At 37.9% G+C, this 24960-nt stretch overlaps 2 protein-coding genes and 1 pseudogene across 2 annotated transcripts; all 3 read right to left on the bottom strand.

The window, feature by feature from the left end:
• Positions 1 to 9065: 9065 nt before the first annotated feature.
• Positions 9066 to 13982, bottom strand: LOC127780525 (vacuole membrane protein KMS1-like). Its single transcript, XM_052307444.1, has 8 exons — positions 13627 to 13982; positions 12508 to 12719; positions 12231 to 12309; positions 11790 to 12077; positions 10935 to 11089; positions 10541 to 10657; positions 10246 to 10431; positions 9066 to 9776 (listed from the first exon to the last, which is right to left on the bottom strand). The coding sequence occupies exons 1-8, from the start codon at positions 13679 to 13681 to the stop codon at positions 9585 to 9587; spliced, it is 1284 nt and encodes a 427-aa protein (XP_052163404.1). The 5' UTR covers positions 13682 to 13982; the 3' UTR covers positions 9066 to 9584.
• A 1787-nt stretch (positions 13983 to 15769) lies between these two features.
• On the bottom strand, positions 15770 to 18231 carry LOC127778840 (fatty-acid-binding protein 1). The gene is made up of 4 exons (XM_052305474.1): positions 17770 to 18231; positions 17422 to 17668; positions 16623 to 16714; positions 15770 to 16106 (listed from the first exon to the last, which is right to left on the bottom strand). The coding sequence occupies exons 1-4, from the start codon at positions 18113 to 18115 to the stop codon at positions 15967 to 15969; spliced, it is 825 nt and encodes a 274-aa protein (XP_052161434.1). The 5' UTR covers positions 18116 to 18231; the 3' UTR covers positions 15770 to 15966.
• Positions 18232 to 20605: 2374 nt separating this feature from the next.
• LOC127778621 (organic cation/carnitine transporter 7-like) lies at positions 20606 to 24622 on the bottom strand (annotated as a pseudogene).
• Positions 24623 to 24960: the final 338 nt, after the last annotated feature.

Consider the following 24960-nt stretch of genomic DNA (forward strand, 5'->3'; position numbering starts at 1 on the left):
GATTTATATTCCCAAGGTTTGACTTAAATATTGTTCTAAACGACTTCTTTTATTAGTATGGAGGGAGTACTCACTAAATAAGTCAGGGGAGAAATCAAAATTTGCACACATGGATCGCTACCTATATTGCCATCCACATGAGTAGATCTAGAGAATTTTGTGGTCCACACTCTTGTTATGTGGATTGTTATTTATGTAACCAAAAGCCTGAGCTACCTCATATGCCATGACAATGATATACATACTCCATGTCTTGGAAAAGAAAAAAAATAGCTTATCTTTGTCGACATGTTTTCAGTCCATTCACTAACGCCCTAATCGGTTGGTCCAACCTAATAACATATCATTTGGGTAGGGGTGATGACCTTTGCACTCTATCACAGGTAGAGGCCTAACAGCGAAAAAAAATTGATTATAGGCAAGCTAATTAAGCCATACAATAGTCTATTCAGTACTCCTTAATTATTTGACCACATGGCCTAAGCAATGACCAAAGATGATGATGGCTTGTATTGTGTGCTCTAGATGGTTTGTCCCTTCTCAAATCAGTCACTAGCTAGCCTGCCTTTTTTGTTGTGATTGTCTGTGGTGGGCCATTTTCCTTTTCAATTTCTTTATTAGAAGCTCAAGCAGCCAAGCTAGGAGTAGTATAGATCATATAGCATGCCCAACTTGAGTTTACAAAATTACAACTGACAAATTATGTGTACATTGTTGGAGAAAATATCTCCCATAATTACACACTGTTGAAGTAGTATAGATTACAAAATTACAATTGACAAATTGTGTGTACCCTGTTGGAGAAAATATCTCCCATTATCACACATTGTTGAAGTACTATAGATTAATTGTCCATACTTGTTTATCATTTTTTTAAAAAAAATTAAATATGTATATCAATATGATAACCGTAGCAGGGGTCTCAATTTCGAATTCTGGTTGATGCAATTAAATAAGCATGCTTCTGTTTTACATTTCTGAGATTGAAAAGCGTTCATGGGATAGAGGGCACATTAGCATAAATAAATAAATAACTTAATTTTCTTGTCAGTCTAAATATATTAGATGAACTGAAGATTTTGAGAAGTAGCTGTTAAGAGAGCATGGACTGTTTGGGACATCAGCTGAGGATTGTATGTACGAGACTTGCAGCTGTTAAAAGTTTCCTGAATATGGCTTAATAAACCTTTAAAACAACATTTTAAAAAGTACTGATTTGATACTCTAAAATATTCATTTTGAAAGTGCCATAAATAAAAATAGCCGGGTGTCCGTTGCATAATACTCCATCTTGTACGTATTCTAGAACCGTCTTTGTCTGTCTCAGCAACAGTAATTACTACTTCAGTCAATATAAGATGCTAGGGTTGTGATTATTTAATTATTGGATCGATGGGGATGTATTAGTTAATAATTTCCTTGTACGATTACTAGGTAAAGGTCACGTACGCGCCTGATTCTCTATCTTAATCCTTATTATACTGCCTCGCCGTTTGTTTATTGGAACCCTAATGGTACAATGATTCCCCTAAAATATTCATACCAATTCCACTAAGCCTCTACTCTCTTTGTTTGGCCTCTTCTATTTGTTCCAAAATAAGGGTCCTTTAATTTATTTATTATATGATTGATAAAAGGTTTTCATAGAATTTAAATTTCTATGAAAATTTCCCTCTATGTCCCTTTAATTCATAAGAAAAGAAATAAATTTTCCCATAGAATTGTATTTCTTCATATTTCATAGAAAAAATACCGAGAGGTATGAGCTATTTATAATACTCCATCCGTTTCATATTATAAGTCGTTTGACCTTTTCATAGCCAAACTTTGTTGAGTTTGACCAAGTTGACAGAAAAATCTAGCAATATTTAAAATATAAAATTAGTTTCATTAACTCTAACATTTCATATATTTTGATACTATATTTGTTTTGTGTTCAAAATTATTGGTGATATGGGCCCGAGGGTATCATGTCTAGAGGGAGGAGGCGGCTCCCAAACCCACGTGGCACTTCCCCGAGGGGGGTTGGGCCCGGGGTGGAGTGGCGGCTGCTCCCTCCCAGTTGGAGGCTAGGCCACTCTAACCCCCTCCACGCACTTACCAGCATGCGCGGGTTAGGTGGGCGCGCCCAACGCCCAACTAACCGTATTTAAGGCGGGTGTTGCGGCCGTGCCACGCCGCATTTAATGCAGCGTGCAGGTGTGGCTGACAGGCTGGGTGACGCTGAATTGACCGACGTAGCAGGGTGAGTGCGTTTGCTAAAAAAATGACTAGGAAAATAAGTCAAACTATTTATATAAAATGAAATGGAGGGAGTATTTTCTTTGTTTTTCCGTAGCACTATTGAAAGTTCTCATCTTCTTCTTTCCTATGTTTTTTATTCCTTCAGAATTGGAGAATTCTTCTATTTTTTTTCTATTCCTATGTTTTTCCTATCCTAGAATCAAAGGGGGCCTAAATATCTTTTTTAGCAATTATTATATCAATGTTTATAAAGTGCTACATTCGTCCCAAAATAAGTGCAACCCATGGATATCCGTGTCCAACGTTTGACCGTCCGTCTTATTTGAAAATTTTATGATTTTTTTAAAAAATTAGTCACATATAAAATACTATTTATGTTTTATATTCTAATAACAAAAAAAATACTAATCATAAAAAATTTAAATAAGATAAACGGTCAAACATTGGACGTAAATAGTGCAAAACATTACTTATTTTAGGACAGAGGGAATACGTGGTAAATGTATTAGGAGTGGATAAAAAGAGAAATAATTTTATTGGAATATGATAAATTAGGGGTATTCTAGTTTTTTTGGTGTATATGTACGTGCAAGATGAGTGAAAAATGAATATGACGGAGGGAGTAGTTTCAATGCATGGCTTGAAAGTTATAGATGCTATCCTGTATATTGCCCGACCCAGATATGTCGGCCGGTTGATAAAGTGTCAACGTTCCCAATTGTAAAAAAAAAAAAAAAAAGGAAAAAATATTCCATTTCAGCTTTGTTGGCCTATTTTGCATTGATTATTCAATTTAGATCAGGTAGTGGCACTCGCATTACAAGAAACGATGGCACATTTACGCTTTCAAACATGAGATGCAGTGGATGCAAAATCCAGATCTGAATACTGCATCATCAGGTACTACCGGAATAGCTTTCAGTTGTTAATTTATTACTATCTGGCAGAGATTATAAAATGTTGACCTGGGCATGGAGATTGATTCATACCGCTTTGATATTCGTTGCCAGCTGCTACTACCTTTCAAAAAATAGATTAATTTCCAGTTAAGTGCATATTTTATTCCCAAATAGTATTACATCCGTCCTATTATAAGTGCAGTCATGGTTTTCCGCGTCCAACTTTGACCGTCCGTCTTATTTGAAAATTTTTTAAAAAAGTTTAAAAACATAAGTTACGAGTAAAGTACTATTCATGTTTTATCATCTCATAACAATGAAAATACTAATTATAAAAAATTTTTAAATAAGACGAACGATCAAAGTTGGACGTGGAAACTTATGGTTGCACTTATAATGGGACGGAGGGAGTACCACTTACTAAGTTCCCTTGTTTGTATCCTCGCTAATGTTATTCGATCTCATAACTCTTAGACAAACTTTAGTCTCCGTTAGCAAGTGAATGCTAAAAAAAAAATAGATTGTTTGGGTATAAAGAGTTATGAAAACCACGATGAGAAAGTGGATTAGATTTCATGTTTAAAAAACATTTTTGGCATGGTTGGATAGTTAAAAAGAGAGTAAAATGTTCGGTTTCATAGTTGATGGTTCATCCTACACTCAATGATAGTTATGGTGTGTTTGATACTTTCCTTTTCCATCGTCTGTTCTCTCTTTTTTTTTTCGTGAGCATGTTTTTCAACAGTAAAACGATGTATTTTTTCGTAAAAAAGAAAAATATATAGGAAAGTTGTTTATTTTTAGCTAATATTTATTAATCATGTGTTAATGAGTTATTTTGTTTTACGTGTGTGAGGGAGAAATACTCTTTATTTAGAGTATGCAATAAGCCAATATCGTTATTATTAGAAAGAGGATAGCATATCAGAAAGCATAGTTCCTCCTTATTTGCCATCTAGTAGGTGCCTCATAGACATATATGTGACAAATAAGAAAAGAAATAAAATAATTTCCACCCGTGTATAATTGATCCCCATATAAACAGATCAGCCTAGGAGCCTAAATTTGGAACCATTGTTACTGACAAAAAAAAATGAGAACACAATACATTGCATTCAACTAGCTAGTCTTGCACTATTAAATATTACATTTTTATTGACCAACATCTTACTACTACAATAGTAGGGTTAGAGAACTGAAATACCACGTGAAACAAATGTAGAAAGTGGGAATAGTACGTGCATTTGTTCTTTCTTTTTTTCAGGTAATTGCAAAAGTATTTCTGTAAACACAAAAGTAACCTGCTGTAAAACACGCAGCTCATCGTGCAAAAGAGGAGCACAGATAATGCAAAACAAATGGATGTCCACGAGATGACTAATAGAGTAATGATGGTGATGATGCTTGTTACTTCGAACATGGGAAATGAAATTGGGGAAATTAGTCTTCATGATTATCTAACAGAATCTACTTTTAAAAGCTGGACCAGCCTAATTGTCTCTCCTCTACTACCACTTTACTCCAATTTAAAATGCCTGTTTCTGGATGCAAATTCAACCCATGATCTTCTGCATCCAAGATATAGCTCATCTTTAGTCAACACTGTATTTCTAAAACACCACTACTTAGGGTTAGTGTCTAAGCTTGAACAAGTTTGGGTATAACTAAATTTATAGTCCCATTATTTCGCCAATAGCTATCCGTGCCCTAAATATGAAATACCCAATACATGTATACTAACTTCGGTGGAGTCCACCATATACCAAGTTTTATACGAAATCAAGCCTTAAACATATGGGAAAAGTCCTGGATAGACAATATAAACTTATGTAAGTTGATGTGGTTTATGATAATTTAAATTTAAATAATAATGATTCAAATGTAAAAGTTGTTGTGGTTTTATGTAAAAGTTTGGATCATAGATTAATCATCTAAGGGCTAAAACAATTGAGATGATATGACTTAATAAGAGAAGAAATTAAGGGAGATAATTTGAACCATGAATAATCATCTAAGGACAAAAATAATTGATGTGATATGGATTAATGAGAGAAGAGAGAGAGAGCACATTAACTTAGTTAGGAGTTAGGATGAACTATATAAGTATATAAAATATTATAAAAAATAATGATACATATTGAAATATTATGTGAATTATGTGAGATGATAATTTAACATGCTTACATTTGAAAAGCTATAAAAATTAATAAATTATAAAATTATAGATAATATAACATGCTTACATGTTTAAATGTAATAATTGTTATTGGATGATGATGTGATATCTTTGTATGTTAAGTTTTACGATTTAGTGGGCTCTAACTTTATAATAAAAGAGAAAATGTCCATATATTGCAATGGGTTAGTACCAATGGTAATGAGCTGGGTGTGAACCTAACCTAAACCATGTGAATTTTTAACCAACCTTTGGTTTATGTTTTTATCCAAAGGATTTTTTATTTTTTATTTTTATGTGTGAGAGCGTGTTGTGCACGAGGGAAAGGGTGGACGAACGTCACTGCAAAATTATGTTGTTTCGAGACGGCCGGATAAATATTAAAAAAAATCAGTAGGATAGTATTTGAACAAAGTGCTCTTTCTTTTTAACTTAAAATAATTTTGACATTACAAACTTTTTAATTGTGTAATGAACAAAAGTAGCCCTAAATGAACGTAGCTCAACTGGCTATGTTTCTTATAGTATAACTTGTTCATTTGAGTTTAAGTTTTGGACTTAACGACAGAAGACATGTGCTCACCTTTACTGCTAATTATTTTTTTCAATAGTTTAAAGGTCGGTTTCTTTTCTTCTTTTTTGAATAAACTTTTGCAGAGCAGGTTGCCGGTTGTATAAGTCAAATTAACTCCCTGAAATTATTCGTAGTTGGATGCGTTCCCTGGAAAGCAGAGCCAAGTTGTTGATATTTGGTCAATAAACACTGCAAAATCATGTGTGTTTAATTTCCCATAACACACTTTCCCTATTTTTGGCCTATTTTATGCCCACCTAGCCCCTAATCATTTTAATTAATCACAAAAAATATGTTTCGTTAATGCATTTTTTATAACAAGGCGGCTAGTATGTACTACCTTCGTTTTTTAATAGATGACGCCGTTGACTTTTTCTCACATGTTTGACCATTCGTCTTATTCAAAAAATTTACGTAATTATAATTTATTTTGTTATGAGTTGTTTTATCACTCATAGTACTTTAAGTGTGATTTATATCTTACACATTTGCACAAAATTTTTGAATAAGACGAATGGTCAAACATGTGAGAAAAAGTTAACAGCGTCATCTATTTAAAAAATGGAGGTAGTAGTATTAATTTTGAGATCTATTGCTGCTACATCCTACTCCTATAGGGCAAGTGAGTTAAGGGAATCTAAAGGGACTGAAAGGCTGAAATCACGATAATGAGGTCTAACAAAAGAGATGCCCAATACTTGAAAGCCTCTTTCTTGTCCAGTTTTAATTCTTTATATTTTATACTGAGCTACTTGCTTAATTAAACTAATGCCGTGGGAGACAACTCGAGGTAAGTTGGTTCTAATCTTTTTGTGTTCTTTGTTTTACTTTATTGGCCCCAAGATAATATTATATCTGGGATCATGTTTCTAGGTTTAAATTTCTTAAGCCTATTAAAAAAAACATGGGACATGGACAAGCAACCAGGCCAATGCCGCCATCCACTCGAGAGATTGATCACACAAGCTTGGTGACGCATAATTTTTTTATTTTACTATTGCAATATTTTAACTTTGCATGATGCATGATATTATTATTATGTTTACCACTAGATACAATATTGGTGGTGAGGCCAATTATTTATCTAGGGCAAGTGCATGGCTTGTGAAGCTTTGTTTGACTAGTGCAATTATAGCCATGAACACACATCTGAACCATTTGTATATATTGTACTAATATGGGCTATTGTGTAGCCCCACAACCAAACAATTTTATAATCTGTGGCACAATTTTATATGCCAAGATATATCCTCAGAATTAAACAATTGTTCTTGTTGGCATTTTGTTATTATATCAGTATCATGGCGATTACTTTACAAGTAAGTACGTGTTAATGACTATCGTAGGCGTATTATCGTGGATATAATGGTTTGAAAAGGACATGATATTATTTATATAAATATAGAGTATAAATTAATAGGAGTAGCGTGGCAGGAAGGAGGGAAGGGTGCGCTACTAGCTCTAGAATGGCTTGTCACTACTCGTTTGGGTTTAGCTGCCTAACAACGCCATTAAATTAATTATACAAACGTACTTCCAAAGACGACCTGGTGTATATATTATATATGCTGCCCACAACTATACGGTATTAAATATGCTCACCATGTTACCCCCTGAATACCAACATTTCAAAACAAAAGAATACAATTATATACTACTTGCCCATTCAGTCATACCAGAGAGAGATCATTATCAAGTTTGTCATACTAGCCTCACATGATACTTCCAGATTTTTGATCTCCTGAAATTTGCAAATACAAATAATAACAACAGTAATTTAATAAAAGATATCAAACAGCATAATATTTTATTGCACGAATCCCTGGGAACACACTGAAAAAAAAATGTGGTTCTAGCCCTACTACATGGGGGCTCCTATTTTGCAGATCTGAAGTGGGTAGGTTCAGACTTTTACAGCAGCAGTAGTGGTAGTACTATCATATTCTCTTGGCATGCACTGTACACAAGCCTTGTGCTTCCATACATTTGTATAGATGCAGCATCAAGTTACTGTAGCATATCACACAAGGGGTGAAAAGGACAATTGCACCTTGGGCTAGCAGCAGTAGAGACAGTGTAGGAAAATAGCATTGTCCGCAGGATAGGCCTGGGCCGTGCATTTATCAGTTACTCCTACCACATTTTGCAACTTCCTTTGCTCATTCAGGTGATACTCGATCTCCTACTTGTAGCATTGCATGGTTATACATGTGGTTAATTTGAATTTAAACCAATCTAAAGTTAAAAATCCCTGGAAAAAATAATACTCTATCCAAAATATAATTATTTCTGGTGCATAGTTATAAATGCTTATATTTTAGAACGGATGGAATTATATATAGTTATAAGTTTTCAGCGGAATATTTGTGGACATACTTGTGCACTTACTAAAGTGAAGTACTGAAGATGATGTGTCTGATTCAATTCATCATGCCATAATCACATTTCCTTGCTGGAGGAGTATCCATCAAGCGTTCAGTAGTAAAACCTATGTTTATTATTATTTTTTACCTAATTGTTAATTTTCAAGATAAGATGAGGATCTTTCCTCTAAGAAAGAGTGGAAAATTCAGAGAAAAACACACCTCGTTGCAACCTGCAAGTAAACTGACCTACAAGGACTGAAAGTTCAGTTATTAGCCTAATGTAGAGGTTAGCGTTGGGATGTTCCAATTTACGAGCTGTTGTTATCCCTAGAAGCCTAAAAAGCCACTAATATTGATTTTAAAACAGACTTGACTTAGGAGTGCATTAGCTAAAACTGCAAGTAAGCGCAATTCTTTCTGTCAACTTGGAAGAGTTAAAAGCACGCTTCAAATCATCAGCACAACACTTCCGAGTTCATCTGGAACTCTTGCAGTCATCATGCTCATCCTTTTCCTCACTTTCTTTTTAATGTGACAATTAAATTAATATCGGCGACCTGTATCTGTCAAACCGAAATTCTACGGGCAAAGAACACCAATTATTTTCCTCCACTGAAGTTACGTCAGAAAATGGAGTCTTTGGTAGCAAAAGCAGTACAGGGCGATGCAAACTTCACGGAGGAAGAGGCACAGTGCAGCTGATAAAGATGCAACCCTTTTTTTCGCCTAACCATCTGTCATGTGTTGTGCATGGACAGGAACAGAGATCTCATCTCATCTCATCAGGTAGCCATCACCAAACAAAGGACAAATAATACCTCGACAGGGAGGAAATCATTGCCAGTGCAGGGACAAAATCAACTGAGCAGGATAGTAGATAGGAGGGCATCAGGGGCATGAATAGCTTTGATTCCCTGTGTAATTGATACTACCTTGGTTTTGCTATGTACAAATGGGCCCCAGAAATTGTAGCTGGGGAGGCATTACATTGGAGAGCTAGTCATGCATTTCCTTTTTGTGCCTTTCAATTAAGTACAGCAATAAGTAGCTCTCCACAATAATGCAGGGGCCCTAATTCTCCTGTAATGGCTTGATGGGACAGGTTATGTACAATGTTTTTTTTTTCTTTTTGGAAAGCGCAGGACTGTACAATGTGACAACTATATCAATGTAAATTCTTGAAGAATACCGGTTTTCCAGCTCGTTGTAACTTGTAAATTAACCATATTTGGAATTGCCAAGTCAATTGTATCCTCCTCAGGTGTGGGAAGAAATTGATGGCGTGAATGTGAAATTTGTATATTAGAAAGAATGATCTGGCTGAATTAATTTGATAAGCCAGTAGTTTCAGAAACAGTTTGTATCGTCGCTGACAACTTCTTCCGGATCTCTAGCTCTTGTTGTCTCTTGAGATAACTTTGTGCTGTAGAAGTAATTATCTGAACGATGAAGTTCATGATCAAAAGCCACACCACGGTATTCCAGATCAAAGAGAATGATAGATTCCACTTCGTTTCCTACACATACATAATTAAGATATTTAGGAAAAATAACAAAGAACAAGAAAGCAAATGATAGCAGGTTAAGAAAAAAAACAGCAGTAAATCAGAAGAGAGAGATGCTATCATGATCATTTTTGTAATTATATTACTCTGTAATTTATGTTAAAATAATTGTCAACCATAAGGATAAATTTTACAAAGTGTGATCTTAAGAGTATGTAATTTTGTTACAAAAGTTATGGAAGAATATAAATTATTGTTGCTAGACCATCAGCTGCTTTGTCATTCAGAAGTTGGAAGTTAGAACACATCCTTTCATGAAAAACAGTGACATACATTACAATGAAATCAACAGAATCAATAAATTTTGAAAACAACACATAACCACATAATGATGATCAAACTAAAAGTTTTGAAACAAGTACGCCTGATGTTTGAGATTTGAAGTGTTCAAAACTTCCCCAAAATTAAAAGAAATCTGTACCTTCACAACACTTGATGCTGATGCAGCAACACTGGCTGATAAAAACTTGCTCTTGGCTGTCTTCAACTTGGCAACTAAAGAGGGAAGGACGGATGATACCATAGGAACATTGCCAAATACCCACATAATTCTTTTCTCCACCAAATCAAGAAGTTGGTTATTGCAGAGAGTAATTACTAACGTTGTCTACAGAAGTTATTTGTGAAGTATGGTTAGATAACTTAACAAAGATGTTACAATGCATGGAAGATACTGAAAAGAAAATGCTCTGCAAGAGAATTTTTAAGTAGCAAACCTGGATATAAACCTTAATAACAGCCTTTCCAATTAAAGTTGCTAGAAAGAACTTCCAGAATGGGATGTTAAATTGCCCACACAAAATGCCAGCAAGATCGAAGAGGGGGTTTGGCACCTAATGGAAGGAAAAGTTTAAGTTTCTTCACATGTCATATCTAACAAGAGAAGAATAATATGCAAAACATAACTGCTCTACATTGTGACGAAGCAAATCTATTTCTTTTAGGAAATCTCGTTTGTGTGTGAATATAATGAGTTCCTCAAGCATTTCGAGTGGAGTTCACCTAACAAGTTAAAGTGTTTAGGAGCTACAACCTACAAGGCAACTGGAAGTTTGGTAAATAACAAATTATGACTGAAAACAAATAAATGTACACAAGAAAGGAACTAACCGAAGCAAGTAATAAGATGGTAGGGAAGTTAAGATACTGTGAGTGAGACATAAGCCATCTTTTAGCCCGATGCAGAGTTGAGGATAGAAAACCTTCTCCTGAAACGGAAGCATCCAACTCTTCCAGATCATCTAGTTTGCGTCCTGACATGCTAGCTGGGGTTCATTTATAGTGAGTCAGTTGCATCAAGAATTTCTTCTGACCCAAGATAAAAAAATAAACTAGGAAAAAGTAGTGAAAATACTGCATCTTAGCATTACTGTATTAGAACTTCAAGATGGAACCTTATGGTGCAGAACTTAGCAGAATATTAAGAACCATATATCACTAATGTATCCTACACGGCATAGTATTTATAATCAGCATTGCATCAAGGTTTTTGCAGGAGTCACTTCTGCACTGGCTGGCTAGAAACAAAGCCTGAAAATGACTCTTGGTTCTGGCTGAGAAGTGCAACACAAAAACTTCCCGCTGTCTTGATAAAAACTTCAATTTTATTTAACTCTGTCAGGGAGTCAGAGTTTTTGTATTCCTCTCCCCTTTCCTTTCCTCGGATTGTAAATAACTAAAGCTTCATGTTTATTAATATGCAGTAGTCAACATTCCAGAAGTTTCTTGCTCACAAAACAATATACATAAATTGCTCTGCTGCATAATTCGACACATATCAATCTTATCACATGTTCATGTACGTTTGGAAAGGTTGAAAGATTATACCAAATTTTAGGTTATTCAAAACTGTCATGTTCTCTAGTGATTAATATTGAAGATAAAAAGGGACATAGTGTGAGGCTGTGAGCATGTGAAAAGCATATAATCAAGTGGTGCTATAGCAGCAAAGCAGTAAGACGCAACCTGCTCTCGAGAGGAAATATGGAGGAAGTTCTCCAAGTGCAGTTCCAATGCCCCAGAGAACAGCTTCAAGGTGAACTTCATGCAGTATTTTGCTAAATGGAATTGTTTCCTGGTACATTGGCGGTCCAAATTCTAGACAGTCTTTCTCCAACCATGAAGGTCTCATTTTAAGGAGAATAGTATCATAAGGAGCACTCTTTAAATCAGTCCGACCGCAATGAACTGCCTTGATTGTAAAAAGGGCAATATGAGGCCCTAAATACAATACAAATGTGTGCAAACCAGAGCCTGAAAAACAAATGACAATGCCTTCAGAACCATACTTCTTGTATAAGTTATAATACTAAATGTTTAGATGTTTGGTCAATATTTTACTCAACCAATTGAAGCTTGTTCACACCATTTCACTAAGCTAAATTCAACTTGCACGTACGAGCTTACCTAACCCAATGGATGAAGCCACCCCTAGTATGACCCACCATAATCCAAATCTGATATACCAAAGCAGCTCCTGAACATGCTGCATTGAATACAAAAACCTTGTTATATCCATTTACAATAGTGCATGAACCACAGTCACAGTCCGGAGAAGGGAATAAAGAAAGCACATACATTTGCCTAATATGGACTAGTGCAATTAAGCATCTTGCCATTCTATTAGTATAGACTTGTTGATACAAATGCACTCATAATGTTTTTTTCTAAGAGAAGATGATACCTTTTCATGTGGACCGTTAGTTAACAAGAGCGGAGTACAGGCAGAAGCAACCAAAAGAACCAAGAACTTCAACCGAGCACTATCTTTCAGAACACATAAACATGTGCTTTTTATACTCTGTCCAATGGCTAATGCAAATAACGCCAATGTTCTGAGTGGCTGCGCTGTTAGCGTTAATCTCTCCAGGTCAATTCGATGCTTTTCACGAAGGTCTGAAACATAGAGTAAACCAGTTACAGAAGAAATATACAGTAATTTGATATCAATAATACGACAAACAGACAAGGCATTCATTGGTATGGAGTATGGAGAATCCAAAGCATGAGCCCAATTTGTTGCCTTCTTATGATGACACTTTGACCTGTCGGACTTATCCATGTTTCGATGGTGTACGGAAAAAATGCAGCCACAGCGCGCATTGGAAACCCCAGGTTTAGAAACTACGCATCGTGGGCACTACGGAGTAGAAATTTTGTTGTGTACAATGCCTTGAAAATTGAATTTACATTTGTAAATGCTGAACAGTAATACCCAATCACTCCATAGGTTGGTTATTCCCACAAAAACACACACTAAAGCTCGATTAGAAAATAGCATGAAAAAGTCCTAGTTTTATTTCAAATTCCATAATCTAAATGAACGAAATATTGACTAAAAGCCTCAATTCGAGCATTACTAGTAAATCTAGTAAACAACTCCAACACCTAATTAAAAAATTTTTTAGCAATGTCTAACAACCATGGAGAGAGGGATCCTCTTAAGTCCAACAAAGTAGATGAAATATACCAAAATCAAGCATGTAATATAACCAGCAAAGGAGGACAGTTCAATCCTTCCTTAGTATCAGCAGGAAAGGAAAGCAGGCCACAGATCATTGAATCGTCCCTATGAATAGAAGAAAAGGAAACAAATTCCAAATTTTCGGGAAAACCTCAATGACACGCATTCGCAGGTCCATGAAACATCTAACGAAAATCTTTTTATTAATTCCACATATTAAACCATGGAATCTTGAAAATAACAGCAACAAATCCCTGAACCTCTACGTGGCTTCAAAAACCAAAATTTCAGACAGACCAAAAAAAAAAGGCCAAGACAAGCCAGCAGCAGGAGGCTCACCGGACAAAGCCTGGTCCTCGCCGGCGGCGGCGTCGTCAGCGGCGGCGGGTCCCATCTCGCAGCCCTCGGGGTCGACCCCCACCCTGCCGCCTACTAGATCAGATCTCCGATCTCTCCGAGTACGCCGCTATATACACCAATTGGAAAAATGATGAGAACGAGAAGAAGGCGCGAGCAGAAACGCGCGCCCCCACGCTTCTCCGGAGGAGGAGGAAGGAGGAAGATCACTAGGATGACGAGCTCGACGAATCGCGAGGCGTGCAAAGGAATCGCTCTTTTTTTTTTTCTCCGAGCGGAAAGATTGGGGTGCTTTTTGGGCGAGCGGAACGGCAGCGCAAGGGTGAAGAAAGAGGAAAACAAAAGAAAAAAGAAAAGGTTTTTATGAAAGCCTCTTCTTTTCGGTTACGTACATACTCAGGATTGATTTTCAGTTAATTCACCCGCGCCTGATGCAAACGTGTCGCCGTAACTAAGTACAACAGGTATAGCACTCTACAAGGCGTGTTCTTAAGCTAATTAAACTACTCCATGCTATTTCTTTTTCATACTATATTAATAAGATGCGTGTTCATAGCGGGGACAATCGATCATTATCAGGATTTTGCCGGTGGTCGGAATTTAGAAACAGAATTGGATTGCTTCTGGTTCTATTAATGTAAATTTATTTTATGTACAATTATTAAAAAAAAGATATGTGCATAAATTAAACTGATCAAACTATGGTTCTTGCTGGCACAAATTCCAGATTAATAAAAAAAACTATTTTAGTTGGGTACTTCTAGTTCTACAAATCCATAAGTTCAGATATGTATTATGTTGATAATATTTAAATAAATTATTTTATTGTTATTTTAAATAAAATATAAAATTTGCTTTAAATCCAACGTGAATTTAAGATCTAGAGTTGTGCTAAACAAAATGTATCACCATAACGTAAACCCATCGCAACTAATAAATGGTACATTTTCTTCTTCTTCTTCTTTTTTAGAATGGAAGTGGTGACTCATTTTAGTCTTCTTTTCTTTTACATTCATCACACAAAAGATATATATAGTTCTTTGACAGATGATGTCATTTAACCTTTTAACATGTGTATCATTCAAAAATTCGTGCATATATATAAAAGTAAGTGATGTCGCAACAAAATAAATAATAATTATGTGATTTTTCAAATAAGAACAATGATCACCAGAATCAATGCCGTCATCTATTAAAATCAGAGGTAGTTTATCTGAGATAGGTAAATAGAAGAATAAATTAATTTCTTTGTTAGAAAACTCAATTAGTTTTTTTTTGCGTTTTTCTGCCATTGTTGGGGCACCTCTTCTCAAATTGGCCTTCCATTATGTACCCAACTCGATCTTATTCTGTTCGACGACACCATCGAGCCGTAGCGACAGGTCGACGTAGCATCAACAAACCTTATCGATCACCTTACGTGGTCATCGGGGGTCCAAACTTTTGTTTCTCTATTGGGAGAAAGCCACCGAGGGACATTTCGTGCACGACACCGCGCGACGATGATCACACTGGAGAAGCTAAACTCACCTGTCATGTTTCTTCGCCGCCCCGGGTTGCCAAAACTTGCAAAGTAATCTAAGACCTTTGTCTCCAGGAATAAACACAACATGTGTCTTTTCTGCTTCAGATATCACAGCAAACCTGTGATGAAATCAAAGAAACCGTCTTTCCAGCAAGAAAAGAACAAGAAGTAATGTCCATATATGTCCATCAGTGCAGAACAGCACTAAGGCAGTTCAGGCTGTGTTTAGTAATTTAGTTCCACGTCAAAATTGGAAGTTTGAAGAAATCGGAACGATGTGACGAAAAAGTTTGAAAGTTTATGTTTGTAAGAAAGTTCGATGTGACGGAAAAATTGAAAGTTTGAAGAAAAAAGTTGTAATCTAAACAGGGCCTCAGTATCAGTAGCCTGAATGTCTGTTCAAGAGCACTCGGGCTGGTCTGATGTTAAAGGTGGCGCCTCAGCATCACTGCATCTGTAGTTCTGTACCAAACAATGATGGATCTAACTATTGTACAGATCTATGGGGCATTTGCATAACCCACCAGTTTGTCACTTTTTTCTCCCTCTGAATATGTTTACTTGGGTCAATTTCCATTCGTTGAAATGCCTTGCAAGACGAAAAATTCAAGGTTACTCCGTTCATTCCGTTTCAAGAGAGAGTTCAAGGCTAGAAGACTAAAATTAGTACGCAGATAAGAAAGGCTGCGAAGAATATACTTGAGCAGACATAAGAGTGCTCTCATAAGTCAGAACTACCAGAAATAAAACGGCGAGCTCTTCAAAACATGATATCTGCCATTTAACCCGCCTCCCTTTCAGTTCTTAAGAATAGAAGCCATGTTTTCTTGGACGCTTTCTTTTGCATTTTTGTCAAATGGATCGTCTCCAATGTAAAGATCTAAAATAGACTTGCACAAAAGCTTGCTCTGTATGCTCCCCAATTCTTCTCCTTCAACTACACAAAAACACAGAAGATAGCTTATTAATGAAGAATGTTAGGTACTTAGGTGTGTCTGTTTAATTTTTACTGGGAACTCATATGAAAAGGAAATAAACAGGAATAAAACATGACAGGGATTTATTATGGCATTGAAATGCTACCTCACAGATGCTACATGATTGCACTGTTTCTTTCTTCTTTCTTATCTTTTTGGTGTGATAGGACGAAAACAGGATAAAAGTTATTCCTTTAATTATGAAAGGTCATGGATTTTCTACAGTATTATCTGTGCTGACTTATTCGCTTCATGCACTCAACACTACGACCAAATGCATGAATAGAATGAGAAAATGGCCCCAGGTCACTGTATCAGATGCATGTCCATTCATTGTAACAATATTTCTTTTTGACTCTCAAAATCCTTCGTTCCATCAAAGTAAATACTATCTACAATGTCTCAAATCAACTAGAAAGCTGTCTAAAAAAGAACTACTACAAAGAAAGGGAAGAAAAAGTGAAAATTGAACTTACTACTTATTTTAAGCACATGGCTCGACTCCCTTGAGAGCTCAATCACGGACCCCTTTGGTAATTTGTATTCATCCTTGAAAAGTGAAACGAAACTGTGGAAATCAAGGTGTCAAAGAGAGAAGAAACTTGTATAGTAATCATTTAGCATGATGAACTAAGATTGGAACATACCCGTCAACAGAATAAATAGAGCAACATTATTTAATTAAACTGACACTGACAGACTTGAAACTATAATATCGAGTAACTCAACAGCTCAACAGCCTCCTGTCCAGATTCGTAGTACTAAGTAATGTCACATCCCGTACTAGGTAGCTACATTTTAGGACGAAGGAAGTAGTACAAAATAATTGCTATCAACTAACTATTGTTGCATGTGAGAATTAAAGCTCTCTAGATCCAGGAATCCTTTCTTTCTTGTTTATCTGATGAAAAGCACAACAGCATTACATCAAGAATCATTCAATGTGCATTCTGACTTCTTTCTAGCTCCAAGATGAAACTACATACATTTTGCACAATGAACTTGGAGTTCTCTTAACAACTAGCCGAATTGTAATTTGGTACCACCCTTTCAAAAGGACTGCAGAAAGGCTCATGCATTCGGCCGCCAAACCTCACTTAAACTGACACTAAATTGAACCTAAGGTAACTGGTAAGAAATATAGCAAGTCAAATGTGGAACAAAGGAAGCATTGTTGTGAGCTTGTCTGCAACAATGAATCAGTGGCAAGGAAGCTTTCATTGTTTGTCTGATGGAAAGATAAATAGCAGAAACCACTGCCAGAATCACAATTACCTCTGAAGCAACTCATGAGTGTCTGATCCCCCAAACTTCAGCAGCCTGCTTCCCACGCTCTTCTCGAACGCGCTTCGCACGGATCGAATGCTCAACCTCCCATACACAATCTGGAGCCTGACCGTCATCCGTATGTCACGCTCCAACGCATCGTTGATCAGCTCGGCGTTCTCCTTCAGTTGAGAGACAGGGAGCTTCTGGTACTTCTCCCTCAGCTGTCTCAGATCGTGGTCATCCGCATACACACCTGCAACACAACACATCAGCATTTTCCAGATTTCGTCCGGTTTCGAGTTCTTCTTTCGAATGGAGGGATCGAAGATGAGGTGTTCTTTAGTGGATGGTTACCAAACGCGTAGACGTCAATGGACTTGAGGCCGAGGATGGTGGTCCTGCGGAGGCCGACGCCGAGGAGGCGGCGCCCGCCGGACGTCTCGGCGGGGAATGCGGCGCCGGTGCGGGGCTCGACGGAGCCGGGGGCGGCGCCGTCGGCCAGGGAGATGGAGGCCCAGAGAGGAGCGGGGTGCGGGAGCGGCGGCCGGCCGGCGGATTTGGCGGTGAGGGTGAGGCTTGCGGCGGCGGCCGCTGCTGCCGCGGCCGCCGCGGCGAGTGCGGCGGCGAAGGCCGGGCGGCTGGGAGGCCGGGGTGGGGGGAGGCGCGGGAAGGTGGCGGCGGGGAAGCGGAGGGAGACCATGGCGGCCGGAGACGGAGGCGGCGGCGGGCGGTTGCGCGTGGCGGGTGAGCCGGCGGCGGTGGCACCGTGGCAGCGCTGGTGTACTGAAAGAAACTTTCTTGGCTTCTTCTAGTGTTTTTTCAGTAGTTCCTCTGAATTCTCTCTTTGTACAGCTTAAAAAAATAGTAGGGGTAAATCTTTTGAACGATGCTTTCAAAAGATTTTTCTTTTAAAACTAATGTTTTATGTTATCCAAGACGTAGCAGAATATAAGGAATGGTTAAATATTAAACCAACGTGGCAAGATAAATTTTGATATGTATCCAATCTAAACTGCTTGAAAGATTCTAAAAGAAATTGCATAAAATATCTTAAAAAAAAGGCCAAAATGTCTTTCTTTTATGATGATTTTCTCGGGTTTTCCACTTAATATTGATATTAGGGGGCCTCATTATCTATTAACAAGATAAAGAAACAAACCTTAGTTTTTATTTGCCTACATGATCCATAGAGAGAGTAACTAGTAGCATTAATTCATGCTCGTAGTAGTCATCATGGTTGTTGTCCTCCCATCTCGTCATGTCACCGGAGACGAAGCCATCAGCAGGCACACCTTGGGGTTGCATCGTAGGCAAGTGTTGCAGTCCACAAACCTCCACCGAGGTTTATGGGGTCCTATCAAGCAGTAGCAGCATTGTGGCGACGGGTTGCTCCTGTTCGGTGGACAACCTGCTTCCACGCACAAGATCGATAAATTTTCATCCGACGTCATGTGCTGCGGGTGCCAGAGTTGGTGACCACGGCGGCGGCTACATCAGAAAACTACACTGTTGGTGTGGCCATTTTGCAGAGTTGTTTCCTGTGCTGAACTGATGAGAATGACTTGCTGCTATACTTTTAGTGACATAAATAATCCATTCATGACGCATTCATTGATCACTATGTAACCCTAAATTTTTAACTTAGATCTAGAGTGAGAAAAATATTCTAAATTTCAATCGAAAGCTGGGTTGCCATACGACAGTAATTTAGATGGCAAAATGTGTGTGTTTGTTTACATAGTGCAGGCGTTGCAAGGGATCCAAAGAGCACAGCCAAGAAGATGGTCATCATGTACACCCGCATGCTGCTCCTCGATCATGTTGGAGCTTCATTTCTTGTTCGATCTAACGAGTGATCTGTTCTGTCAGACTGTGACTATGAGGGATAGATGATGAAATCCCGATCTGGATAAGTACTATGTTATGTTTGTCGAAAGCCAGGAAGTTATCAGGTATTATGAATACTATTGTCATTCCATTCCTTACCAAACGAGAGCTATATGTTGACTAATTTGGACGGCGTATATATATACTCCCTCCTTCCTTAAATATTTAACGTCGTTGACTTTTTTAAATATATTTGACCGTTCGTCTTATTTAAAAACTTTTATGAAATGTGTAAAAACTATATGTATGTATAAAATTATATTTAACAATAAATCAAATGATAGAAAAAGAATTAATAATTACTTAAATCTTTTGAATAAGACGAACGGTCAAACATTTTTCAAAAAGTTAGTGGTGTTTGGGATGGAGGGAGTATATATGTAGTCCCTTAATCAATTATAATGATTGATCTGGGTAGGGGGCCAATGGAGTCCTGGTTGATCTGCTTATTTCTTCCCGTGTGCATTTTGCAAACCTTAATGTACCCACCTGCAACTGCTTAATACTAGTAACATATCTGCAAATGCAGATGTTGTAGTTGCTTCTTTTTCCAAGAACATGCATGGGCAATCGCATTACAACGAGAGGGAGAATTTACTATTTGCCATTCTCCCAAAATGTGCACCCGATCCCATATCTCATTTGTCCGAATGGAGGATGAGGCTGATATGTGAGTTCGGGTGGCAAATGTGCATGAAAATTTGAGAGAGCGGTATTTGTGCATATGCATTTTGGGAGGATGATAAATAGTAAATTCTCCTACAAGAAGCCGAAACAACCGATTCTACAATGCAGTTTCATTTGGAAGTTCATCTTTTGGACAATTTGTCCTGTGAATACTGTGCCATACTGCCATTGAATGTGTCTACACTTGTAGAAAATGCCATTTTGCCATGGTCATTGACAAAACTGTTGAGACCTTGTAGTTTACAGACTTTTTTTTTAAAAAAAACTCTGCATATGTGGTCTCTTTCCTATCTTAAAGCAGAGAGCTCTCTTTTTTCACACGGCAGTTTTCTTAGTTCAGATTCATGACGTTTCCCTCTAAATATCTTCCCAATTTTTCTTACAGGATGTGTTGAACAAAGGCCTCCATGCCAAGCGTAGGCAAGGTGTACACTTAGGTGGTGTTTGAATCTCCTGAAGATGAAGATGAAAATTAAGTGTTTCACGCAAAACGAGATGGTAATAACGTGTGATTAATTGAGTTTTAATTATTACAAACTTGAAAAATGGATTAATCTGATATTTTTGGAACAACTTTCATATAGAAAATTTTCATACGAAACGTACCGTTTAACAGTTTGAAAAGCATGCCACTTTAATCCAAAATTTAAATCCACCCCTTTCATGAGTTTCAAAATTTAATACAGTTGTTGCTGCTACCTTTTTCAGTCTTCACCCTTGTATGGAATTGAGAGCTAGCTGGTGCATTTCAGTTGTTGTAACACTGCAATTGCACATGAAAGGTGAACACATCTTTGTTGAATCCAAAATGTCAGTGAATTTTGGCAGGTGTAAATATGTGCTGGATAAGAAAGAATGCCCTAGTCTCCAATTGACCAAAATGTAATGTGATTCTGTACATCAAACTGAAGAAAGCATCACTGCCTCACTGGATTTGCCGGCCCTTGGTCTCTAGAGGGATGAGGGCGCATGCCACTGCTGCTAGAAAGAGCATCAGGTCCATGAAAAACACTGCTTCTTTCTGGCGGCAGTTCTCTGACAAACTAACAGTCACCACAGGTGAAACTATACTGCCAATCCGGCCAAAGGAAGATGTGATTCCTACCCCCGTGTTGCGAGATGATGCAGGATAGATCTGCACAGAAATGGCATGAATGGGATTAGAGAGGCTGTTTATTAGCATTATATAATGCAGCTTTTGGTACCACAATAATTTGTGCAACAAAGTTTGATACATCAGGCATGGTTTTTCAGTAATGTGCGATAGACCATCACGCTGCATGATTGCCTGATTGGAAATCGATTTCCATTAGAAGTGAATTATCAATACATTAAAAGCAACAGAATCTTTATGTACACATGCTGCAGCAAGTTAGCAATCTTGTGGGATTTGATTTGGTTTCAGCTGCTTCACGGTTCATATGATCAGTAGAAATATCTTACAGTTGATTATAAGCTACTGTAGTGATATTCTCCATCCATGCTGTAGACATGCCCCCATGGGGTCAGCTCCTATAACTTTTGCCATGTTTTATTTGTTTTGCACTAATTTTCATATGTTTGAGATGTATATTTCAGTAAGGCAATGCTTTAACGTGGCATTGCCTCCACTCATCATTGTACTGCAGCATGTATGATAGCCTCTAAGTTATGTCACATACACTTTTGTCAAACGGAAGTACTTAAGACTTACTTTTAGGATGGAAAATGGATTATTCACAGGTAATGGAAAAGGTAAATCTAGTAGCATGCACCAGGGTGGGATAGTTGGCAGTTGGCACTGACCTCAGGGGTATACACGTATAGAACAGCAAAGCCTCCCATGATGCAAGTCCGGGCACAGAATAGAAGAGTAGTTACTGAACCTTGTCCCAAATGTACAGCAAGTGGTGCAAGGAAAGCACAGGACAACAAAAGCATGATCCCCAGTGACACTTTCCGACCAATTCTGTCGACCAATAGAGCCGCCAAAACCAGACCTGGAAATTCTGTCAATTCAAACATGTATTTTTAGCAGTCGGAACATTGAAGTGATTATGAAATTAACCTCAGCGTTGTTATAAGCTTTTTGACTGTAAGAGCTTGGTGCTATTTCCGATATTAGAAAAAATGGGAGAGGGTTACCTCTCTTTCTAAAAAAACTATTATAACCTCTTTTTTTGGAGATTTAGTCTAAGCATTTTAGTTCAGCAAGTTCTTTCTCTAATGTTTATATATGCTATGTTTCACTTCTACTACTGATGGTTAAGTGTACGAACTAAATCTTTATACTTTTACTAATCTAGTTTCTTAAAATTCAAATCCTAACACTAGATGAGTAAGGACTAAGCAGCAATTACTAGGATAACAATTTTATTGAAAAACTTGTTAAAAGAAAACTTTTTTTAATTGCCTGCTACCATTTAGTTTCTCCTTCAGGAACCTTAAATACTGATTTAGGGTCAGAAATTTTTCAACAAAAAATAACTTTGATGATTTCTAGTTTTTTGCCCAAATATGGTGAATCAACAGATGAAACTCTGGAACGGTAGAAGCCCATCGAACCTAAAGAGTGAAGGAAAAGATCGTGATGGAGCACAATTGCACGGTCGTACCTGCCAAACTGGTCACTAGCACATCTCTGTAAAGGTTGGCATCCTTTGGTTGCATAAAATTTATCCCAACTGATGCACACCTTCTCTGACCATTGCTCAGTTCAGAGGTCAACAATATTACCCCATAGTAAGCAAAATAATTTGCAAGATAGACAAACCAAAGAAGAAAGGTTGATCTTATTAGATCATATGACCAAGATTCTCGAAGTGCAGTAATTCCACCAGGCTTGGAACTTGTATGCTCATCAATTCCAGAACCACCATCTTCTGTAATTAGAAGTGCTGTCTCAGAATCATCGAGCACTTTGTCGATTCTCCTTGTGGAGGCATAAGTCAGTATGCCAGGAGGGAGAGAGCTATTGTTCATTCTTGCTATTTTTTCCAAGATGACCCTAGCGTCCATTGTTCTTCCTACTGAGCATAGATACCTTGGTGATTCAGGTGTTACGGGGAAGAAAATGAACAGGATAAAACATGGGGCCGAAGACAATGCAAGCAGCCACCTCCACCCAAGTACTGGCATGACAGCCTGCATTAAGCATATACATAAAATGTGCAGTTAGCGATTTATGTAAATTGATTAATGTAAAGGTTGTGATTTCCCTAAAAAAAGTGTAAAAAGCCTTTAAGCATTTGAATATTACAACTTGGTCTACATGTTTTCTTAGGTTGTAATCATACAGATATCCGCCCAGTGAGAATTAAAGAGTGAAGAAATAAGTAGCAAAATACCCAGGCAAGCAGAGCTTCCAAGATTGTTCCCACAGTCCAAGAGCAATGGAAAACGACCATCCAGGTACCTCTCTTTGCAGCAGGAACAAACTCTATGAACCAAGTGGACAGCACATGGCCAGCACCCAATCCCAAACCAACAACAAAGCGGAGGACGAGCAAGGATGCGTAGTTGGGGGAGAAGGCACTGAGCAAACCAAATATACCAGTGACAACTGCCGTGGAAAGAAAACCGATCCTGGAAATGGAGAACGGCATATACATATCAGATGTAGTATAGCTTTTGCATAGGCAAGTACATTTAAGATAAACTTGATTGCTGTTTGAATGGAGAGAATTCAGTCAAAATGGTATGTTCATTTTTGCACCGTGTTTAGTTCCAATTTTTTTTTTCAAACTTCCAACTTTTCCATCATATCAAAACTTTCCTACACACATAAACTTCCAACTTTTCCGTCACATCGTTCCAATTTCAACCAAACTTCCAATTTTGGCGTGAACCTAAGGGCATTACTTCCATATAATTCTCAAACTACCTAAACAATTTTGCATAACCTCACCAAGTGTTCAATCATTTTTCTTTTTTTGAACGAAATCGGCAAGACGCCAATTTTCATTGAAATGAGGAGGAATAAACCAAGTGTTCAATCATGAATACTTGGATCCAGCACACTCAGAAAGAAAAGAAAAGATTGAATTGCATGCTGTTGGTCAGCACAATTTGCACGAAATAGAAATCTCTTGACAAATTTTCCTGATCACTCACCCGAAATTGAAATATATGTACTTGGACTGAAGCGTGGCAATCAGGAAACTGCAGGAAAGAAGAAAATAAAAGGATACCTTCTGCCGTATCTGTCCGGCCTCCGAGGCAGGCGCCGATGAGCATCCCGGCGAAGACGACGCTGCTGATGAGCCCCCCCGCCGCGCCGGACACCCCCCATTCCGCCTTCACGGACGGGCCCACGAACGACAGCAGCATCACCTCCATGGCCTCCGCGACCCACCCCACGCAGGCGTAGGCGAGCACCAGGGCCTGGAACCTGCCGAAGCCGGCGCGCGTGAGCGCGTCGTCCGTCGTGTAGGTCTCCTCCTCCTCCTCCTCCTCCTCGGCGTCTCCGCCCGCCATGGCCGCGCACGCTACACTCAGGGGGAAAGTGGATGGCTGGATGGTGTTGAACTGTTGACTGCCAAGATCAGAGGAGCTCATGTGATTTTTTTTTTCTGCTTCCCTGCACTGCACGTGTTTGTGATTGATACTCTCTCACTCCAAACGGAGCCATCATTTCGCAGAATAAGCGAAACAGTTTATTTGCAAATGAAAAGTAATCTGTAAATAAAACTTTTATATACGTGTTCTTAGCTATCTAAAAGCAAAGGCTGAAAAATAAACTTCGATGAAAAAAATCTCAAAATCATCTCCAAATTTAAGGTTAAAAGTTCAAAATTTGGCTGATAAGTATAAGCATAAACGAAAAGATAAGATCTAAAATATAGCAGTGCTGCTACTACCTCCAACTTAGTATAGGATACGATATTTTCTAAAACTACGAATATCATGTCCTATACTAGATAGTACTTTCTCCATACCAAAATAAGTGTAGCTCTCTAGTTCAAATTACAATTAGATGTTCGTACTTTTTTG

The sequence above is a fragment of the Oryza glaberrima genome, chromosome 7 (genome assembly GCF_000147395.1).
Source record: "Oryza glaberrima chromosome 7, OglaRS2, whole genome shotgun sequence".
Lineage (NCBI taxonomy): Eukaryota > Viridiplantae > Streptophyta > Magnoliopsida > Poales > Poaceae > Oryza > Oryza glaberrima.

Coding starts and splice junctions, on each gene's coding strand:
- LOC127780525 (XM_052307444.1), bottom strand. CDS start 13,681: ATGGGACCCGCCGCCGCTGACGACGCCGCCGCCGGCGAGGACCAGGCT. Junction 12,720..13,626: donor CGAGGACCAGGCTTTGTCCG/GTGAGCCTCCTG, acceptor TCTATGTTTCAG/ACCTTCGTGAAAAGCATCGA. Junction 9,777..10,245: donor CAGCATCAAGTGTTGTGAAG/GTACAGATTTCT, acceptor ATGTATGTGTAG/GAAACGAAGTGGAATCTATC.
- LOC127778840 (XM_052305474.1), bottom strand. CDS start 18,115: ATGGTCTCCCTCCGCTTCCCCGCCGCCACCTTCCCGCGCCTCCCCCCA. Junction 16,715..17,421: donor ACTCATGAGTTGCTTCAGAG/GTAATTGTGATT, acceptor TGATTTCCACAG/TTTCGTTTCACTTTTCAAGG. Junction 16,107..16,622: donor CCATGTGCTTAAAATAAGTA/GTAAGTTCAATT, acceptor GTTTTTGTGTAG/TTGAAGGAGAAGAATTGGGG.